This window comes from Oryctolagus cuniculus, chromosome 11 (assembly GCF_051225735.1).
Source record: "Oryctolagus cuniculus isolate XC-2025 breed Fujian yellow rabbit chromosome 11, ASM5122573v1, whole genome shotgun sequence".
Lineage (NCBI taxonomy): Eukaryota > Metazoa > Chordata > Mammalia > Lagomorpha > Leporidae > Oryctolagus > Oryctolagus cuniculus.
The window spans coordinates 15,418,683-15,439,986 of NC_142877.1; the positions used below are offsets into that span (position 1 = coordinate 15,418,683).

The 21,304-nt window shown below is 54.3% G+C and overlaps 1 protein-coding gene across 5 annotated transcripts; it reads right to left on the reverse strand.

Moving 5' to 3' along the window:
- Positions 1–422: 422 nt before the first annotated feature.
- On the reverse strand, positions 423–21,294 carry SGK2 (serum/glucocorticoid regulated kinase 2). Of its 5 annotated transcripts, none has more exons than XM_089307997.1 (14): positions 20,929–21,294; positions 18,193–18,344; positions 17,546–17,605; positions 16,988–17,037; positions 16,397–16,454; positions 16,156–16,239; positions 15,165–15,293; positions 14,134–14,246; positions 13,845–13,881; positions 12,815–12,901; positions 10,631–10,726; positions 9,785–9,940; positions 7,293–7,382; positions 423–2,693 (listed from the first exon to the last, which is right to left on the reverse strand). In XM_089307997.1, the coding sequence occupies exons 3-14, from the start codon at positions 17,579–17,581 to the stop codon at positions 2,529–2,531; spliced, it is 1,101 nt and encodes a 366-aa protein (XP_089164123.1). In that variant the 5' UTR covers positions 17,582–17,605; positions 18,193–18,344; positions 20,929–21,294; the 3' UTR covers positions 423–2,528. The 5 variants fall into 5 exon arrangements, with proteins under 5 accessions (XP_089164123.1, XP_089164122.1, XP_089164121.1 ...); XM_089307996.1 differs by having other exon boundaries at positions 18,193–18,387; XM_089307995.1 differs by having other exon boundaries at positions 15,165–15,296; positions 20,929–21,255.
- Positions 21,295–21,304: the final 10 nt, after the last annotated feature.

Genomic DNA, 21,304 nt, shown 5'->3' on the forward strand with positions numbered 1-21,304 from the left:
GGCCCCCTCCGAGGCTCAGCCCGACGGGTTGATTGACGTTTCTGTCTTGAGCTTGTGCAGAGCAGGCGGCGTTGAGGGTGTGAGAACACACCCAGGTGGTGTTGCTTTTCCACAGCTGCTGTCGCCGAGCATTTAAAAGGGGCGGGAGTGCTTGTCTTGGGGATGCTGTACGCTGGTGCGTATTTGGGTGAAATGCCGTCTTCAGAGAGAAAAATGGAAGCGACTTGGCAGTGGTGGGTTCGGCCTGGCCTGGGGCTCCTGCCGCCTGCTCTGCGGTCAGCGTTTGCTGCGAGGCCGGGAGGGCACCTGCCCAGAGCGCTGCTCCCCGTGTGGGAGCTTCCGGAGAGAGCGAAGGCTTTAGTTCAGTTCCTAGCTATGCCTTGTAGCAGCCGAGTGACCTTGGGCAAACTGCCCAACCTCTGTGGAGTGGAGTTAATGATTTCTTTCTAAGCGCTGACTTAGGGTGAGAATTGTAGGTGATGCATATAAAATTTGGGACGTGCTCAACGAACGCAGTCGTGGCATGACCCATAATATAGCGTTGTTTTCCTTCGTTTTATTTTCTGTCCTGGCAATGTGATTTTTACAGTCTTTAGAACAGGTAGAATCGTTAGGTGTTTCACAACCACGGCCAACGGTGTGCTTTTGACAGTACTGTCACATTCCTGACAGTTCCACTCTAAGAGTTTTTGCTTGGGGAAGCTGGGATCTTGATGTCCCCTTCACCATCATCCACGGCTGGCAGTTAACAGGCAGCGTTAGGAGGGAAATCAGGAGGTCACATCAGAGCTTAACATTCAGTCGTCCTGACCCCATCCTGACCGCCCGTAGGCCGGCGTCACTGATGACTCCCGTGTGATCTCCCAGCCTCGTCACGTCATTCCTGGGGCAGGGGACTCGGTAGACAAAAGCAGAAGGGAAAGAGTGGGACTGAGAGAAGAGGAAAAGCGATAGAACCACCAGGGCACTGACCCCGAGGAAGTCTCTCCTCTTCTCCCCAGACCAAGGAGCTAGCAAGTCCGCTGGACGTGAGAGCCGCTGCGTTGTGAGAACGGAGCTGTGCCGCTGCGGCAAGGCACAGAGCTCTCCACCGGTGCAGGGCGTCCCGGCCGCGTGAGGTGTGGCATGCTCACGTCTGTCCTGGCCGTCGCACTTTGAACACGGAGCTTCATGGGTGGCCGGGAAGCTGTCATCACCAAGTCTGCAGCAGCCTCCAGCTCTGTGCGAGGCCTGGGCTCCCCGTGTGAGGAGGAACACGAAAAGGGACAGCCCTGGAGCCGGCTTGCATGGCTCCCAGTCCCAGCTGTGTCCTTACCAGCTCTGTAACCACAGGCAAGGAGTAACTTTTCTGATTATTTCTCCATTGGTTAAAAAAAAAAAAAAAGAATAATTTCTACCTTAAGATTGTTTACATGAAATCTGGTAACAGACATGAAAGAAGCTAGCCCAGACACTGGTGCAGGACAGGCAGGTGCTCGGAAGCCGACCTTGGTCGATCAAGCAAGAAAAGGAGTGTGTTAAAGAGATCAGAAGTGCTCAAAAAAATCACAGGGAAAGCCTGAGAATGAGGCTGGAGGCTTTGAGCAATGACGCTGCGGCTCTGGTGGGTGGAGGAAACCACTGCTGGTGCTGCCCCTGTTGTCACGTCCATGCCAGGAACTCGGTTTTGTGGGTGCTGTCACCACAGCTACCACAGGGAAGAGCTTCCCCGTCCGTCCTTTGAGTCCACGCTCCGCACAGGTGCATCCCTGGGCCCCGAGCCTGGCCCTGGCTCATGGAGGCTGCGAAGGTCAGTCTCCAGCTTCTCGGCTGTTTGAAGTGGAGGTAGTTACTGCCCCTCATCAAGGGTCATGAGGTCAGGGACTCCCTGAATTTAGGAAAGGATTCAGATGCCAGGCGGCCAAACCCAACAACAAATCCCAGTACTACCCACAGGAAAGACACCAGCAACACGGAGCAGTACAAGCTGTCAGGTAACCCCCTCTAGGTCCGTCCCATCTCCATCATTTTAGGCGTTGAGGTCAAACCCAGAACACTGGTGGAGAGTGCTGGTTGTCTACCCAACTCTCCCTCCTCTCGCAATTTCAGAGCCCCCTTGGTACTAGGCAGAGCCATGTGTCCAGCTAGTAAGCCACATCGCCAGCCTCCAGCCCAGTAGGACTGGGTACCTAAGGAATGTCCACAGAAGTCACTGGGGGAGGGAAGGCTTCTGGGAAGGGCTTTCAAGGCGCCTTTTTACTTCCCCTCCTCCCCCCACCTTTCTTCCTTTTCCCACCCAGAACACGAAACTGGAAGCTGGAGCCCCAGGAACCTTCGAGTGGTAGTGTAGCAACCCTAAAACAGGAAGCCGTTTGCCCAGGCGGGCAGGGTAGAAATACGGAAAACCTCTGAGCACTCGATGACCTCTCACCAGCCCTGGGCCGCCTGACGCTATTCTACATAAGCCTGTGTCTCCTGGAAGCCGCTGCTTCTCTGAGCCATTCCTTGCTGGTTCCAGCTGGCCTCCGCGGTTTCACAGGAGCATCTCTTTAGGAGTCCAAGATGTCATCGTCCTCTGGCGCGTAGGAAAATCCCAGGAATGCACTTGAGGTCCCGGAGCTGCTGGCTACACTGTCAGGGGTGCAGCCGATGGACTTGGACACGGCTTCCTGGGTGAACTCTGGGTCAAAGTGTTTCAGGTCAGCAGGTCCTGCCTGTCAATATAAACCGGGGTTGAAAAGGGAACTCCAGGGTCAGAGCTGCCAAAGGAGCCCAGGGCCCAGAATGTGATGTCTGGCTTCCATTCTTCTTCTTCTTTTTTTTTTTTCTCCTCTCTTTTTAAAGAAGTTCATTTTTATTTGTTTGAGAGGCAGGAGGAGAGAGGGAGAGAACCATCTGCTAGTTCATTCCCCAAATACCTGCAACAGCTGGGGCGAAGCCAGGCCAAAGCCAAAAGGAGTCAGGGACTCCATCTGGGTCCCCCGTGTGGGTGGCAGGAACCCAAGTCCTTAAAGCATCACCTGCTGCCTCCCAGGGTGTGTGTTAACAGGAAACTGGCTCAGAAGCAGAGGTGGAACTGGACATGGATGTGGGCATCCCTGGTGGAGACCTAACCCGCTGCACCATTGGCCATCCTCGAAGCCCACCTTAACTCCCCATCGTCTGCAGACGGCAGAAGCAGGGGGATGAGTGATGTACTTCACCTCCCAACACAAACTAACAGTGAAGCCCCAGCTTCCACAGTGGCTCCGGGTCAGCCACACACTAGGCCTTCTCCCATGCATTTACAGGCATCTCCTTACTCCCCTGGCCACCTCCTCTAATCCTGTGGCACTCTGCCTGCTGCACACCAACCCCTGGACAAGTCAGTCCACAGGTGCTCCCTGAATGTCTGCCAGGTCCTGTTCACAGAACAAAACAGAGGGAGCCCTGCTTCTGAGATGCTCACGTGCTGCTGGGGAAGGGGAGCTGATAAGCACAAAGGCAGAGAGCTGGGGGCGTGGAAGCCTTGTGGAGAAGGTAGAACAGGGCAGGGCCAGCGCTATGGCGCCAGCATCCCATACAAGCACCAGTTCAGTTCATGTCCCAGCTGTTCCACGTCCAATCCAGCTCTCTACTATGGCCTGGGAAAGCAGTAGGAGATGGTCCAAGTCCTTGGGCCCCTGCACCTGTGAGGGAGACCCAGAAGAAGCTCCTGGCTTCGGATCAGCCCAGAGCTGTTGTGGCCATTTGGGGAGTGAACCAGCAGATGGAAGACTTCTCACTCTGTCTCTCCCTCCCTTTCTAACTCTTCTGCTCAAATAAGTAAATAAAATCTTTTTAAAAAAATAAAATTTAAAAAGAAGGTAAAATAGGGAAATGTGGCAGAGAGAACCTGGAGCTTTTTGGGCTATTCTGGGAAATTGCATTAAAAATTATCGCAAATCTTTCATTTCCCACCCAGGGAGAGGGGTTGGGGTCTGTTCCTCATGGGTGACCTGCTTAGGCTGATGAGACATTCCCAAGTATGGCCAGCAGAGGCTTGGGAACTGCCCATGGACAGCTGTTGTCTCCCTGCACTTGGAATCCTGAGGCCACCATGTGTACGAGCCCCATCATGAAGGGGACCCCAGTCACCCTGCCAGCCTGGCGACCCCCAGTCACGAAAATGAGGTGATTCACAGTCATCAACTGCTGGTGACCAAAGACACAGGACTCCTTAGAGCCCAGGTGGCCTGGCCCACACCAAAAACCCTGCCCACCAGAGACTGCTGTTGTCAGCCCATGGCTTTGGGGCTGCTTGTTAGGGTGCCTCTTGGTGGGGAAGGCCCCATCTGTGCAGAAGCTTCTGCCCCCTGGGTTCCATGATCAAGGAGGGGAGCAGGGGCCAGCGCCGCGGCTCAACAGGCTAATCCTCCACCTAGCAGCGCCGGCACACTGGGTTCTAGTCCCGGTCGGGGCGCCAGATTCTGTCCCGGTTGCCCCTCTTCCAGGCCAGCTCTCTGCTATGGCCCGGGAGTGCAGTGGAGGATGGCCCAAGTGCTTGGGCCCTGCACCCGCATGGGAGACCAGGAGAAGCACCTGGCTCCTGGCTTCGGATCAGCACGGTGCGCCAGCCGCAGCGCGCCAGCCATGGCAGCCATTGGAGGGTGAACCAACGGCAAAGGAAGACCTTTCTCTCTGTCTCTCTCTCTCACTGTCCACTCTGCCTGTCCAAAAAAAAAAAAAAAAAAATGAGGGGAGCAGGGAGCCGTAGATCTGCCTTAGCACGCACATCGCAGGCTGTGGCATCCAACAGCCGTGGTTTCCAGCTTCTCAGAAACTCATGGGGAGTGCGTGTTTGGCGCAGGGAGACGCACATCCCACTGCTTCCAATTCCAGCTTCCTTTTCATGCGCACCCTGGGCGGCAGCAAGTGACAGCCCAAGTACTTGGGCTTGAACCAAGTACTTGAGCAGAACTACTTGTCTCTCTGCCTTTCAAATAAATCAATAAATAACTGAAGGCAATGGGAGAGAGGGGGAGAGAGAGAGAGAGAGATTGTCCATCCACTGGTTCACTCCCCAAATGGCCGCAACAGTCGGGCTAGTCCAGGCCAAAAGCCAGAAGCCTGGAATTTCATCTGTGCCTCCCACATACTTGGGCCATCAGCTGCTGCCTTCCCTAGTGCATTCACAGGGAGCTGGGTCAGAAGCAGAGCAGCTGGGACATAGGGCACAGGACCCAGCCCCAGGCTCAGAGTTCCAAGACCAAGTAGGAATCCTGGCCTTGGCTCTGGCTCTTCTATCTATGTGGTCCTAGACAAGCAGGTATCTTCTAGGATTTTTATAAATGAAGAAATCAATGCCAAAGAAACTTATCCAGTCCCACGAGTGGTAAGTGGTCCGACCAGGAATCCACCCCCACTGTAAAGTGCATCGCTGCCTAAGAGCCCAAGTATTGTGCTCTTCCAGGCTGTGCACTCAACATTGCCTTCCCACCCCTTTACAATCCTGAGAAACTCTTCAGGTGTCTGGATTTACTAAGTCCTATCTGGTACCTGTCACCCAGAATCTGGCGTTCAAAGACACATTCTTGAACAGGTGCTTCGTCAGAGGGAAAACGTACACAATGCATTACCAGTGGCAGTGTCTAAGGTGTGCACACTGCGTGGATGGAGGCAGCCTGATGCTGCATCTGACAGGTGGCTCAGATAACCTGATCTCACATGGGGCCCTCCTGCTTCACACTGCCGTGGCTAACTGACAAGTACAAACTGACCATCTCCTGGGTGAGTCACAGAAGTATAAATCCCACAGTGCCATTTTCCACTGATAGAGTTTGCCACACAGGAAAGAGTCACGGTGGGATCAGCGCTTGGCACAGTGGGCTAAGCCTCTACTGGTGGCACTCACATCCTATATGGACACCGGTTCAAGTCCCAGCTGCTCCTCTTCCAGTCCAGCTCTCTGCTGTGGCCTGGGAAAGCAGTAGAAGATGGCCCAAGTCCTTGGGCTCCTTCATCCATATGGGAGACCTGGAAGAAGCTCCTGGCTTCAGATGGCCCAGCTCCGGCCCTTATGGCCATTTGGGAAGTGAACCAGCAGTTGGAAGACCTTTCTCTCTCTCCCTCTCTCTGTAACTCTCTCTCTCATATAAATGAATAAAATATTAAAAAGAAAAAAACAGCCATGAGTGGACATGCAGCAGCAGTGAACAAGAGGAGAACTTGTCAGCAGGTGCTACTGGTGAGAAGCAGGCTGCTCTCCCTGATTCACGGTGGACAGCACATAGGTATCAAGAACCAAAAACCACTCAATTTGCCACAGTAATTTCTCATCTGGAATTCATCTTAAGGAAACAATCAGAACTCTGGGCAAAGATGTGTACTGAAAGATGTTCACCAGCATGTTATGATGGAGGAGAATAACGGCAACAGCCTAAAGTACACCACTATTTGTGAGACCAACATAAGACTGAAATATTACAGGGTGAGCATCTGGCATGGTACTTAAGGTGCTGCACGAGCCACCCATATCCCATACTGGAGTGCGAGGGTTCAAGGCCTGGCTTCATTCCTAATACCAACTGGAGCACCTCCTGGGAGGCAAAGGTGATGGCCTTAATGGTGGGTCCCTGCCAATCATGTGAGGGACCTGGACTGAGTTCCTGGCTCTGGCTTCAGCCTGGCCCAGTTCTGGCTGTCATGGTCGTTTGGGGAGTGAACCACAGATTGGAGATCTCTCTCTCTCTCTTTCAACTAAAATCAATAAATACAAATTTAAAAAGAGAAGGAGAAATATTATACAACCACTAAAATGCTAAAGTTTTATATGAACAGGGAAATAATGACATTGTCTTAGCTAAAGAAGGGAGGGGATCTAATTGAAAAAACACATAGGAAGAAAGGCTGGAAGGAAACCTGCCAGCAGCGTTTTCTCTGCGGCAGTGAGATCAGAAGCGTCTCTCCACTGCTGCTTTGAACTTCTGTTTTAGACACTTTCCACAAGCAAGTGGAACGGTATCATTTTTATTATCAGGAAAAACCCTAACCATAGAAAAAGATTAAAACCTTTCTGTGGGCTTGGCTCTGCCTGGGCGTGCTACATGACACAGAGCACTGTAGAGACTGTAAAAGGCTCTGCCAGGAGCAGTACGGTGCTAAAGAGAAGGGAGTGGCAGCGTGGCTCAGCCTGTAGTTGGAACGTGTGCATGCGGGAGCCAGCTCTGCCCCGAAATGGTCCTGTGGCTTTGGGCAGATCCTGGAGCTCCGGGACCCTCCATGCTCCCCATCTCTCTAGAGTCGGCCCCCACCAGCCCTGGGAATCCAGCGCCTGGAAGGCCGTGACCTCTTACCACGTTGGGGTTGAAGGGTGGAGTCAGCCTCTTGTGGTACAAGTCATCCCAGTTTATGGGGCTGAAGAATACATGGTTCTTTATCTCGAGCTGTTGGAAGAAGGTACTGATCAGCAACGGCCCTTCCCACAGGCACTCCCACCCCTCCCCACATCCTCCAGTCCCAACGCTCCTCGCAAGAAACTGTCAACTGGCAAGTGACGCGTTGTGCTGGCTGGTTTCCGGGATAAGAGCGCTGCCCCCGGGAAGCCAAACCCTTCCCCGCCCACACCCAGGTGCTGACTTCGTCCACAGCTACTTGCTGAGCACCGACACTGCACTGGGCCTGGAGCTATGCCAGTGGACAAGACAGCGGGGCCTGTCTGGGAGGGGACGAGGGGCCCCAGAAGAGTTTGGGGACCTCTCCCCAGCTCTGCCTCATTATGTCAGCCTCCAGAACGCAGACCAGCAAAACAGACCTGCACCTAAGGAAGGTTTAAGAAAGCAAGCCCCCCAGTAGCTGAAGATTCTAGGACCCAGGACTCAGTCCTGGGCATGATTTACTACTTCTTTTTTTTAAAGATATATTTATTTATTGGAAAAGCAGAGTTACAGTGAGAGAGGATAAGACAGAGAGAGAGAGAGTCCATCTATTGGTTCACTCCCCAAATGGCTGCAACAGCCAAGGCTGGGCCAGACCAAAACCAGGAGCCAGGAGCTTCATCCCGGTCTCCCACGTGAGTGGCAAGGGCTCAAGCACTTGGGCCATTCTCTGCTGCTTCCTCAGGCACATTAGCAGGGAGCCAAATTGGAAGTGGAGCAGCCAGGCATGAACCAGCGCCCAAGTGGGATTTCAGCCTACAGGCTGTGGCTTCACTCGCCATGCTGCAATGCCGGCCCCAACTCACTACTTCTTCTCTAACCAAAACCAATGTTGGCAGCAACTTCCTCTCACCCCAGGGAGACCCTCCCTCTACCTGTGCTTCTCAAAGAATGAGTCTGTCACACACACCCCACTGCGGGCTGGTTAAAAACCAGATCTAAAATACCTCCAGGAATTCATGAAAGTAGTAACAGGAGTGCCTCACTACTGAGGAACTGAGCGCCTGGAGGGGCTTTCTCTCGATGCCCTTCTGTGCCCTTTGAGTTTTTGATCAAGGTGAGTGCCTAACATTTTAAAAGTCACATATATGTTCTCAGGAGCAAACTCCTAGGACAGGCACTTGGTGCAACTTGGGACAATTGTATTCCATACCAGAGTGCCTGGGTTTGAATCTTAGCTCTGCTCTCAATTCCAGTTTCTTGCGGATGTGTGCCATGGGAGGCAGCAGGGGAGGGCTCAAGTAGCTGGGTCCCTGCCACCTTTAGCGCTGGCGTCCCATGTGGGCATCGGTTCCAAGTCCCAGCAGCTCCACTTCCGATCCAGCTCCCTGTTAATGCGCCTGGGAAAGCAGTAGAAGATGGCCCAAGAGCTTGGGCCCCTGCACCTACGTGGGAGACCTGGAAGAACCTCTTGGCTCCTGGCTTCAGCCTGGTCCAGCCCCAGCTATTGCTTCATTCTGAGCAATGAACCAGTAGTGGACGGAAGATCTCTCTGTCTCTCCCTTTCTCTCTCTCTCTCTCTCTAACTCTGCCTTTCAAATAAGTAAACAAATCTTAAAAAATAAAAACTACAGCTTACCACTCGCCTCTCTCCCACCAAAGGATGTCTGCACATGCCGTGGCCCATGTCTGGGCTGTGAGCTGTGTCTTCATCCAGCTGTCTACATGATTGGCTCCCTCTCAGCCTTCCAGTCTCAGCTTAATTGTCACCTCCTTAGAGAGGACCTCCCTAACCATCTCAGGGTGAGAATTTGCCCCCTTCCCATTGCTGCCTCAGTTCTTGTCATTTATTTCCTTCCTGACACTTGTCACACCTTGTGATAATTGTACATAATGCTTGCTTTTTGTTGTCTCCCTAGCACCTAGCTCAATATCTAACACACAGTAGATGCTCGGTCAATAGTGGTTGAGTTAGAGAATGAAACAAAGTTGTCAAGGGCAGGCATTTGGCACAGCCATTAGGCCACTGCTTGGGATGCCTGCCTCCCATGTCAGAGTGCCTGGTTTGAGTCCTGTCTCCTCTGCTGACCCAGCTTCCTGCTAATGTGCATTCTGCTAACAGTGGATCAAGTACCTGGGTCCCTGTTACCCATGTAGGACACTCAGGTGGAGTTCTGGGCTCCTGGCTTTGACCTGATCCAGCCCTTGCTGTTCAGAGCATTTGGGGGAATGCATAGCAGCCTGCCTGTCTGTCTGTCCCTCTGCCTTTGAAATAAAATGAAAACAAATTAACTCAAATTTTAAAACAACTAAAGTCACCAGCTAGCGGCGATAGTGAGTTTCCAAATGAACGCCTGAGCGGCCTGGTTTCCAAGGGCAGCAGGGTGCAGGCTGCTGTGCTTCTGAGCTGTGTCTGCAGGCAGCTGAGAGCCCCCTGGCAGCGGTGCCCTGTGAGCTGGCAGGTCACCTACAAAGTCTGCTTTGGAGCCCAGCCGCTGCCTCTGGTCCTTGTGGAGAAGGCCTTGCAGGAGGTCGCAGGCAGCCACGGTCCGGCCCCCGGGGATCTGCAGCGGCTGGTGCAGAATGTTGTCATACATCTGGGACACGTCTTGGCTGTAGAAGGGCGGCTGGGGAGACAAGGAGAAGCTGAAGGATCACCCATGTGAAAGCGGCACAGCTCTCAGGGAGTCTTGGAACAAGCTGCACAGCTGGGAGGACTGAGCCGGCCCCGGGACTTGGGCAGCGGCGCCCATGGCAGACTGGACAGGACAGGATCGCCAGGCTCCCAGCACCCTGGAGAGGGCTCTGCCCACCAGGGCCAGGCTTGTGGACCTCCCCGCCTCGGTCCCCATCCCATCTCTCCTAATCCAGTTTGTGTGCCGACTTTGCACTCAGCTAAGCTTACGCTTTAACTTGCATCATCTCATTCCCACTACAGTAACAACCATCGAGAGAGACTGTCGTTTCTCATGAGGCTCAGAGGCTGGGAGGAGAGCCAGGCCCCAGGCTGCACGCAGGGGGCACAGAGCTGGGGTTGCGTTCAGGAGTAGTTTCTATCAGGACTGTGGCCTCTCCTGACCTCCATTTCTCTCTGAAAAATAAGAACAACCTCCATTCTCTGCAATGCCAGCTGTGAAGTGCTGAACTAACATTGCTGGGAAGAAATATGTAATTCTCGTATTCGCTTTGACGTCATCTTTTGGGAGGAGTGACGAGATAGATGGTTTAGCTCCTGAGCAGAGCTTCAACAGGGGGAGACCCCTACCTACAGCTCACCCAGAACCCCAAGGCCCTGTTGGCAGCCGAGCCCCACTCACCAGGCCGTGCAGCATCTCGTAGAGGACTGCCCCCAGGCACCACCAGTCCACGGCCCGATCATAAGGCTCCTTACGAAGCACTTCGGGAGCCAGGTACTGTCGGGAGAAACACACTCGTTTGCAAGGCTTGCAGTCTTAACCTCTGCCTCTGCAGACAAGGCACTTGGAGGAGAAGATGCCCAGGGGTTGGTCCTGCTGTGACCATCCAGCAGCCCCTCACCAAGCACTTGCTCTGTGCAGGGCCCTTTGTCACGTCCCGGGGACACAGGGAGATCAGATCAGACGGGACTGCTCTGTACAGTTGCACATGTGTACACATACACAAGGGCCCAAGGGATAAAGGGGGCCTCAGGGTGGGTATTGAGCCTAGTACTTGAGATGCTGGCTAAGACACATGTGTCCCATGTCGCAGCACCTGGGTTTGATACCCAGCTCTGCTTCTGACTCCCACTTCCTTGCTAATGCAGACCCTGGGAGTCGGCAGGAATGATGTAAGCAATCGCCACCTGCATGGGAGACCCAGAGTGAGTTTCTAGTTCCCAGCTTTGGCCCAGCCCAGTCCTGGTCACTGTGGGTATTTGAGGAGCAGACCAGTGGACCAGCAGAGGGGTGCCCATTCTCTCTCTCTCTCTCTCTCTCTCTCTCTCTCTCTCTCTCTCCACCTCCTCAAATTAGTACATTTTTAGATGGAGGGTACTGAAATCCTGGATGTGTTCCACTCACTAGGCAATAGCCCTACTCCAGCAGGGAATCTGGCAACTTACTTTGCTTTTTCCAATTAGTTTGTCCAGAGGGGCTGCCTTCTTCTGATTGCACAAATGCATCCAAGAGGCTACCAGTGTCCTAGGAACAGGGCAGCCCTGGGATCCCTCTCCCAGAGCAGCGGGCAGACTACAGATGAAGTGGAAGCAACGTGGGCCTGTGGAAGGGCAGAGGCCCACGCAAACTTGAGCCTATTCAGAGCATGGTGCCAGGTAGGTCATTTGGCCTCCCAGAAACTCGGTTCCTCATCTACAGGAAGGGGTGCAGAAGCTCTCCTGGAGAGCTGCTGTAAGGAAACGTGTGACACAGGCGCAGGCCCTCCAACAGTGGGAGCAACCATGGCTACTGTCGTCTGTGTCCCTGACCCCACGGCAGTGGCCAAGTCAGGGAAGAGGAGATGCATGGAGGCCGTTGTGCCTCCTTCATGAGCCAGAGTTCCACCTCCCCTGCTCCCTGCTCATGACAGTGTCCCAGGAAGGGATGGCTGGGCTGTCAGGCTTCGGGGAGGCAGCTTTGTCCAGTGGACTTCTCTTTACAAACACAGACAGCGTCTCTTGCTCAGAGGAGTCATCTGCCCATCAGCTATGCTAGCACCACCTTGACGAGGCCCATCTGAGACCCCAGACTCAGATTTTCAGGCATATGGAGAGAAACAGAGCAGCTGAAGTCCTGCCTCATGCCAGGTGGGAGGACTTTTCCAGTGCTGCCGCCTCAACCCTCTCTCCCCACCCTGATGTCCGTCTAAGCCTCCGGGGAGCCCTTGAGGACCAAGCTCCAAGGTCCAAGATTGGTAAGAACTCAAGGAAGGATTTTAATCTCAAGGCTGCAGGATGGACAGACATGTGAATTACTGCTGAGACAGACAACCCTTAACCCTCTAGGCCCTTGGAGGCTGGAAGAAGAAGGTGGACTTGTGTTTTGTACCCTGTGGGGCAGTGCTAACATAGCAGCCAATGGCCACATGTGGCTACTGAGCACTTGAAATGTGGCCGGTCCAAATAGAAATGGGCCAGTTGTCAATGTGAAATATGTGCCGGAGTTCACAGACTTAGGAGAAAACAAACAAACTCTTTCAACAATTTTTATATTGATTGTGTCTCAAAATAATGTTTTGGATATATTAGATTTAATAAAATACATTCTTAAAATTGATTTCACCTCTACAAATGTGGCTGCTGGACACTTTTAGCTTGCATGCATGGCTTGTGTTTCTGTTGGATAGGAGGCATTGCTGAAGGGCTTCTCCAGTAGCTAAGCAGGTCCCAGCAGCTCCAGGAGCTGGTGACCCCATTACACGGATGAGAAAACCAAGGCTCAGTGCTCAGTCAGCTCAGGGGAAGTGCTTGGGTGAACAGGGAGGAGTCCTCTCAGTTGGCTCTGCTCAGAGATGAGGCTGGTTCTCTTTAGGATGCTCACACTTACCTCGGGGGTGCCACAAAACGTGGACGTGGTCTCCTCGGGCTCCACACATTCCTTGCAGAGGCCAAAATCCGTCAGCACCACGTGTCCCTGTGAATGAGGGACAGCAGGGGCAGAAGGGGAGGGGGTCAAACCGACAGTACGGAGAGGCTTCGACCTCCACGGCCCAGGCTAGCAGCTGGGGGGGTCTGATGCCCAGGATAGGCTGGAGGGCCACTCGGTGTGCCAGCTGGGAACATGGCACGTCTCTCTCTGCCCCCAGCTCATCACAGATCCATCCCCATGACAGTGGCAGCTCCAGGGTGCTCTTGCCGGACAGGCCCTCCTTGACAGAGGGCTGGGAACTGAAAGCAGCCGGGCAGGAGGCAGGTGGAGGAGTGAGCTCTGTCTGTCCTGTGGGCTCTGTCCTGATGCCCTCTTTCACAGCTGCCAAGCCCATCCCCTCACTGCTTGGACATTGACCCAAAGTTATGCCCCAGGGCCAATCCACAGCCACTGGCTGGTTGCTGTAGTAGCACAAAGGCTCTGCCTGAGTGCCCCAATTTGGGTCATCAATTAAATTTGGGTCATCAATTTGGGTCCCCAGTTAAAGAGTCATCAGAGCTTGGGCCACCCAAGCTCACTCACTCCTGTAAGATGAGCTGAGGCCTCACTTGCAACCTCAATTCAGGCCAGTTCCTTTCTCTGCCCAGTCCTGTCTGTGTCCCCTTCTGAAAGGTCTGTCTCTCAGAAGTGTTCCCTGATAAGCCTGCACTTACTGCTCAGGCTCAGCCTGTTTCTGGTGAGCCCCGTCTCAAGAATCCACTGCCATACACCTGACTCTGCCCTTGCCACACACAGACCTTGTACACACAGGTACACACGGGTCCCTGTGCATGTAATGCGCACATACATGTGTACACACACGCATGGGCACACTTATACACATAGACTGAAATGCATCTGCTTCCCATATTGCATGCATGTAGGATGCACACCCACCCGTGAACATGCATGTGTAGACATGCACACACACACACACAAACATACCAACCTGGCAGTCCAAGAGAATGTTCTCTGGTTTCAGGTCCCTGCAGGAAATAGCAGGAAAAAAAGCCTGTGATGTCTTAACATTTCGTGGGAGAGCTGGGGACCCAGGGTCCTGGCAGGAGGACTGATGACCCCAGAGATGCAGAGGGAGAGCCCAGGGGGTCAGGCACGTGGCTATAGGAAGGAAGACCTCCAAGTTCACTGGGACTTCATCAGGATTTAGGGGTCTACACAACCTCTGGCTGTGGGGCTGACAAGGGCCTGGGCTGGCTGTGAGCCACAGCAGGTCTCACCTGTAAATGATGTTGAGAGAGTGCAGGTAACCAATGGCGCTGGCCACCTCTGCGGCGTAGAACCTTGCCCGGGGCTCCAGGAACCGGCGCTCCCGCTGCAGGTGGAAGAAGAGCTGGCAAGGAGGAGGTGTGTGAGAGGACTTCTGGGGCTCTGGCTGCCACGGTCACCCCTCCCCGAGCTGCAGGGTAGTCCTGGCCAAAGAGTGCAGGCTTGCCCTGCCCCACAGGGCAGTCAGTGTCCAGAGTGTGAGCAGGAGGACAGATGGGTTAGCACTGACCAAGCACCTATGGGGTTCCAGGCCCTTCACATCTCTTATCTCATGGAATCTTCCTAATGCCCTCAAGGGACCAACGGGTTTTCCAGTTTCACGTAAGGGGGAACTGGGACTGAACAGCTCAGTGACTCGCCCAGGGTCACAGAGACTGAGATGGGCAGAGTGGGGATGAGGCCCTGGGTAGTTCACAGAAGGGCTTCCCCTGCAACTGAGTGACACAGGTCACGGCTGCCACAGGAAGCCCAGCCCGGGTCTGTCCGTGGGCCAATCGCCTTGGTCCATTCTGCTGGTACCAAAATCCCTTGACTTTGGGACACAGGACAACAACTCCCCTCTGGCAGCAGGTTAAACCTGGGGTCACTGAGGGGAGTCCCACTAGATTGTGCCCATAGACACAGCGATGTCCTGAGACAGTCCAGTGTGTCCCCAACCGTGTGCCTGGGTCACCTGGTGGCTCAGGCCTCCAGGCAGCACAGGGACTGGTTACCCCCAGCCTGCAACCTAGTGTAAAATGGGAGCTGCAGAAACCCGGACCACAGAGCGCCTTTTCCTGTGGACGGTCTTCTGTGAGTCAGGCAGACCTGCACTCCAACCCGGCTCTGCCAGGTACACGCCGGGTGGCTGAGAGCAAGTGATAAACCTCCTTGGGCCTCGGTTTTGTCAGCTACACAATGGGTCTACTGTCAGGGTGAGGTGAGGCCAGCCCATAACTTGGTGTGCGGCGGGCAGGGGAGGCGCCACGGCAGGGCCACTCACCTCTCCGCCGTTGACGTAGTCAAGCACGAAGTAGAGCTTCTCTGTGGTCTGGAAGGAGTAGCGCAGGCCCACGAGGAAGGGGTGCCGCACGTTCTTCAGTAGCACATTCCTCTCCGCCATGATGTGACCCTGCTGTGGGTCGCGCAGGTGGGGGGCAGGGTCACGCCTGCCCAGGACCTTCTCACACCCCTGCTCAAACACCCTCCATGGCTCCCTACTGCGTTCAGGGCCAGGGCCAGGCTCCCCGCCCAGGACTGAGGACTCAGCGTGGTCATTCGCATCTCTAGCCACCCACTGAGGTGTAGCTCTGGTCCCTGCATCAGAAACTGCTGCCTCCCAGGGTAAAAAACAGAGTATCTATGACAGCTGAGTTTAAGACACAGGGGTAGGGCCACACCATCCACATTTATACCTTTGCTCCTGCTGTTCACACACACACACACACACACACACAGAGCATCTCATCGTCTTTTCAGATTATCCGAAACCCACAGCCAAGACCAGCTCCAAGGCCACCTCCCTTGGGAAGACCTTCCCTTCCTACCCGCACAACATCCTTGTAAACATCAATAACTCTCGAGTCCCTGACTTGATATTCAAACCTCTCTCTCTCAGTCCTCCTCAGGGGGTTAGGTATTCAAAGGGACTCAGGGCAGCTGGGGCAAGGAGAAATCCAGGTGGCCATGACCAGCAGGGCCTTTGGAGGGTAAACTGTGTGGCCCCCGCACTGCACAGATCAGGGGCCTGGCACCAACAGGGCAGATGACTTGTGCACCAGGGAAGGGAAAGAGCCACACTGGCCCTCCTGAACATCCTATAGGGGATGCAGTGTGGCCGGCCTGCCTGCCTGCCTGCCTTGGGGAGGGCCAGCACCTTGGACACCACCTGGTCCCTGGCTGTGACCACCCCCGACCCAGGCCCTTGGAGCCCTCCGAGGTGAGATGCATCTTTGGAGGCAGGAAAGGAACAGCAGGTGCGCGGGCCCTGGTACCTCCTTGTTCTTCAAGATGGACTTCTTCTGCAGCACTTTCACGGCGTAGAACATCCCGTCGGACTTGTGCTTGGCCAGCAGCACCTGAGCGGAAGCACAAACATGGGTGACTCTGGCTCTCCTCCAGCCTCTCCCCCCGCTTCCACCCTGCAGGTGTGGGAGCACCCTCTGCCTGTAAGTGGCAGGCAGAGGAGCCTGAGCAGGGGAGACCCAGGCCTCCCACTCCCACCTACTCACTCACCTTCCCATAGCTCCCTTTGCCAATGACTTTGAGGAAGTCGAAGTCTGTGGGCCGGGCACTGGGGGAGAACGGAAGAACATGGGTCACATTTGCAAGCTCAGGAAACTTGCTTTCTTTTTTTTTTTTTTTCCTTGGTATTCCCAAACGGTCTTTTTTCTGTTGGAGCCAGGGTTCTTTTTAACTTTGGGGCTGGGATACATAGGGGGCCTTCCAGGAGCCATACCTTGGAAAGTTGCCTTCTCCCAGTAAGGAGAGCGCCCCTACGATCCACCTTCCCCCTGCCCAGGAAGCCCAGAGTCCAGTTCTCAACAGGCAAAGAGGAGACAAAGCCACGCACATTCCCAGAAGGCCTGCGGAGGAGGCAGGGATCTGGGGCCCAGAGCCCTGAGGAAGGCCTGAGGGGGAGGAACTGCTAACGAGGCAGATGTCTGGGGGGCATTCCAGGTAGAGAGTAGGGCACAGGCAAAAGCTGGGAGAGGGTCCTGAGCCCAGACAGCAGAGGGTCTCGAACGCCAGATCAGAGAACTTGGCTTTCATTGCTAAGGCGAGGGAAGCCCAGGAAGGAAAGTAGCTTGAGAGACCAGAACTCACTTTGGGTTGGCTGAAGGCCCCAGGTTGATGTTCCCACTGGCCCCTGCGGACTAAAGACATTCAAAGAAAGAGGTGACTCAGATCAGCAGGTCCCTCCCCCCCAGTCCCTCCCATGGCTCAGGTCCTGACCCCTGCCAGCACCCATTCCTCCCTGCTTTCCTTCCTTCATCTCCTTCTACCCATCCACCACCCACCCACTTATCCACCATCACACACAGCTCCGGGGGGGTGGGGGGGGGAGCTGCTGACTGACTGTGAGAGTGACGAAACCAAGGCCCAGAGAGGAGCTGTCCAAGGTCTCACAGGTAATCGGGCTGCGACTAGAATTTCGGTGTCTTCACAATGAATCCCACATTTTTTGCATCCCGTCTACTTCCTGAACCCCTTCTTCTCAATTTCCCTGCTAATGGTTCCCCTCTATGGGTTCAGTGACCCCTCTGCATGCCCAGCCTTGGTCCAGGACAGCCCCCCCAAAGCTGGTCCATGTCTCTACACTTTTCTACAGCCCTGGGAGGAAGTGACCCCCGATGAAGAGTGTGAGGGCCAAGAACTACTCACCTGTGTGTTGGGGGTCCTGGTGGGGCTAGAGGCCATTCTGTAGCTGTGATTAGGTGGGCTCTGGGGGCACAGAGAGGAGTTAGCATGAAAGAGCTGAGGTGGGGTGGGGTATCTTCCCTGTCCAGGGCTTCACTCCTCCCTAATACCATGCACCTGCCACGGCCTGAGTAGCTCCTACCTTCCAGAGGCTACAACCCGTGTGTGGAGAGGAGCTGGACCCAGCCTTCCTCACCACACATCTCAGGAGGGATGGAGGGGAACAGTCAGAGGTGGCCCCCTCCCAGCCGGAGTCTTATCAAGGATTAGGGACAGCCACGATGGCAAGACCCCTGTGAGCCAGGGCAGCTTGAAAGTCTGAACCTTCTCCCCACCTCCCAGGTGGGAAGCCTGAGGCCTAGAAAAGGACATTCCCAGGGTCACACTGAGTGAGGGGGCAGGCTGAGCTCCTGGACTCCCAGGCAGGCACGTTGGAGACCCTGAATACCTACGGACAGCCCCAGGCTGAGCCCTGTGCTGAATCTTACGTCCTTGCCACAAGGACGTCCACCCAGCTGCAGAACTGCCAAGTATGGATGCACCTGCACCCACAGGGCTGGGCCGACCTGACAACCCTTCACCCAGGCCCTGGCCACGCTGGCCTCACTTACCTGCGCAGTCCGAAGACAGGTTTCCAGAGGGAACCAGCAGTCGGGGCTGAGGACGGGCAGTAGACAAGAGAGGCTCTCTGTTCTCCCAACAAGGGCCGAAGTGTCTGCCTGGTGCCAGCCTGGCCCCAGCACAGAGCTCGGATCTCCCAGCGCTGCAGCAAGGGGCTGGTCAGTGTCACGTGGGGTCCAGCAGAGCTTAGGAGAGGGTGAAAACCTTGGTACCCTGTGGGGGAGGGGTTAAGAGGGGAGGGCAACAGCCCGAGGAGAGCCCTGGAAACCCTCGGGGCTTGTTAGAATGTGTGTGACTGTGTGAGTCAGGGTGTGTGTGCAAGTGTTTTGTGCCTCAATGTGCTTCAGTGTTTTTGTGTCTGCAGCTGTGTATTTCAGGAATTTGTGTCAGTGTGTATGAGTCTGGGTAGAGATGACTGCACGTGTGTGTCCACGTGACCCCATTGGTATATTTATCTCTGTGTCTGTGCCTCTGGAACTGTGTGCATCCCTGCTCAGTGTGTGTGGCATGTGTATGGATGTAGTTGGTGCAAGTGTGCATTTTCACGTATGTTAACATGCATGTGTCAGTGTGCACACATGAGTGTCTGTGTGTCTGAAGATGAATATAGTTGTCTAGGAATATGTGTATGACTGTGTAATCATGTCTATAGGTATGGCATCATGTGTCTGCTCATATCGGTGTACATCAGTGAATTTCTCAGTGTGCACAGCTGTATAAGTGTGTAGGGGCCTGTCTATAAGAAACTATGATGCCCCAGGCCTATCCAGGCCCCATGGGGACCATCTGGGGCTGAAGAAGAGGTCCCAGAGACCTCAGCCCCTGAAGCTGAGAGCCCTTGGACACCAAGAACCTGCAGACGTTTCAAGAAGAATTTGAGGCCCAGGTGTCTGGCTCTGTCCAGCTGGTCTTGGACTTTGAATACTCCTGGGCACCTGGCTCTTTGGGCCTCTCCTTGCTGGCCCTTCAAGGGCTCTGGTGCATTGTGCCTGGTTGGTCCAGAGCTCTGCTGCTGTGTAAGAAACCAGGTCCCAGAGCAGCCTGGCTCCTGAGGGCCTTGCTGCCTAGAGCAGTCAGCAGGTACTCATGGGCCCTTCCACTCCCCAGGAGCTCCCGAGCAGTGGGCAAGTGCCGGCTGGCCCAACTCTGCCCTTCCCTTGTGGTTCTTCCGTGTGGCTACAGGACATGACAGGGGAGGGACGCGTGGAGCTAGGGCGGAGGGCATTAGTCAGGGAAGAGTTCTCTGTGGGCTCTGAAATGCCAGGGACCTGGGGGGGTTGTCCCAAGAAAATGCTAGGAACAGATCAGAGTCTTCTATCTTTGAAAAGAAAAAATGGAAATATTGAACTAATACACAGATCGGCAGGACGTCGTGTTGACAGAACACACACCCGAGACAAGGACATTTCTTTTCAATGACAAGGGGTTTTCAATTGGCAGCATCATTTATCACAGCAAAATAATAGTGACAGAAATGACCTAAACGTCCCACCTAAGGCCACTTTGGGTAGACCTACACCTTGTCCACATGCTGTCTCATTTCCCCTTCTCAGTCTGGACTCAGGGTCTCCACTCCTCCCCCTCGGCTCTCTTGAACCTGTTCCCAACAGGCTTTCATCCGAACACCCCAACGAGACAACGGACCGGAGGTCTCCATGAGCCAAGGCCAGGGAGGGGTCCTTCATCCTCACCTTACTCAACTCCCTCTTTGACGCACTCACTCTGCCCACTTGGCTTCAGTGTCCTTCTGGCTCCTGGCTGCTCGTCCTCTGTCACTTCTGCTGGATCCGCCCCTTCCTTTTATGTTTAACTACTGGCCTGCCGGCAGGCGCGGTCATGAAACTCTGTCTACACTTACTCCCTAATCGATCGCAACCAGTTTAATGACATAAGCAGCGATACTTGACAGCTCCCAAATCTCTCTCCCTAGTTCCAATTCTCTCCTCATTTCTGGACTTCCACAAAGGTACTTCAAGAAGTTTGTGGAGACACAGAATGAAGAGATAAATTGATTTCGGTACAAAAATTTTTGGAAATCTGAGTGTAGTTTTTTTTTTTATATGCATTTTCCATGAACTTTTTGAACACCAACCCCCTGCCACAACCAACCTAGCTATCTGTTCTCGATTGCCTTCCCTGGGAGCCTTGCCAGATCACCTCCTGGCCCCGGGAACCCTCTCTCCTTTCCCTGTGCCTGTCTCTTTGGTTGCCCCGTCTTCACTGCAATGGATTCATTTACCCACCTGCCCCACCAAGTTCCAGCCTGGCCTCACTTGGTTCCCACAACCCCACAGGTTCAAAGCTATCACCATCCCTGTTTTGAAGAGGAGGAAACCAAGGCATGGAGGCAGGGAGTGCCTTGGTCAAGTCACAGAGACAATAAACGACAGACCCAGAATCTGATCCCAGGCACTGCGACCCCAGATCCGGCGGCCTGGAATTTCAGGGAAAAGCCGGACGTTAGACAAGAAAGGGGTAGAAGCGGGAGGGAAGTGAGGATGTAAGTAGGTTAGTTAGGGAGAAAGAAAATCCTGCAGCCGAGAGGGCAGAGGGATGGCTGGGAAGAAAGAGGTTAGGAGATAAGAAAAGAAGGAAGAGAGGGAGGGGAGAAAAAAGGAGGGAAAAAAGGGAAGTAAATAGGTAGCTAGGAGTTAGCTAACTAGTCAATTAATCAGCAAACCAAGAAGCCAGCAGGCAGGTGTCCCGCTCTCAGATGGGTCTCTTACCTGCAAACTCAGTCCCAGCTCAAGTCCTGGGCAGCAGCCCTGTGCCCGGTTCTGCCCTCCTGTCCGTCCTCTGCATGGTTCCTCCGCCCTAAAGTCCAATCCTGACTTGCCCAGCAACCTTCTGAGTCAGGAGTGACCTGTCATCCAGTCGTCCTGGCTCCCAAGCCCGCTGGAGTTCAACCTCCCAGCTCAGCCGACCAGGAGCTGGCCTCAAGACCTTGCCGTTACTGATTAACTGCCGGACGTGGATTACTAAGCCTGGCTGTGTCCACTGGCTCCTGGATGGCCCTGCCCTGGGGACCCTGGAAACTTTTAAAAGCTACTGCACAAATTAAGTTGTGTGACCTTGGGCAAGTGACTTCAGCTACCTGAGCTG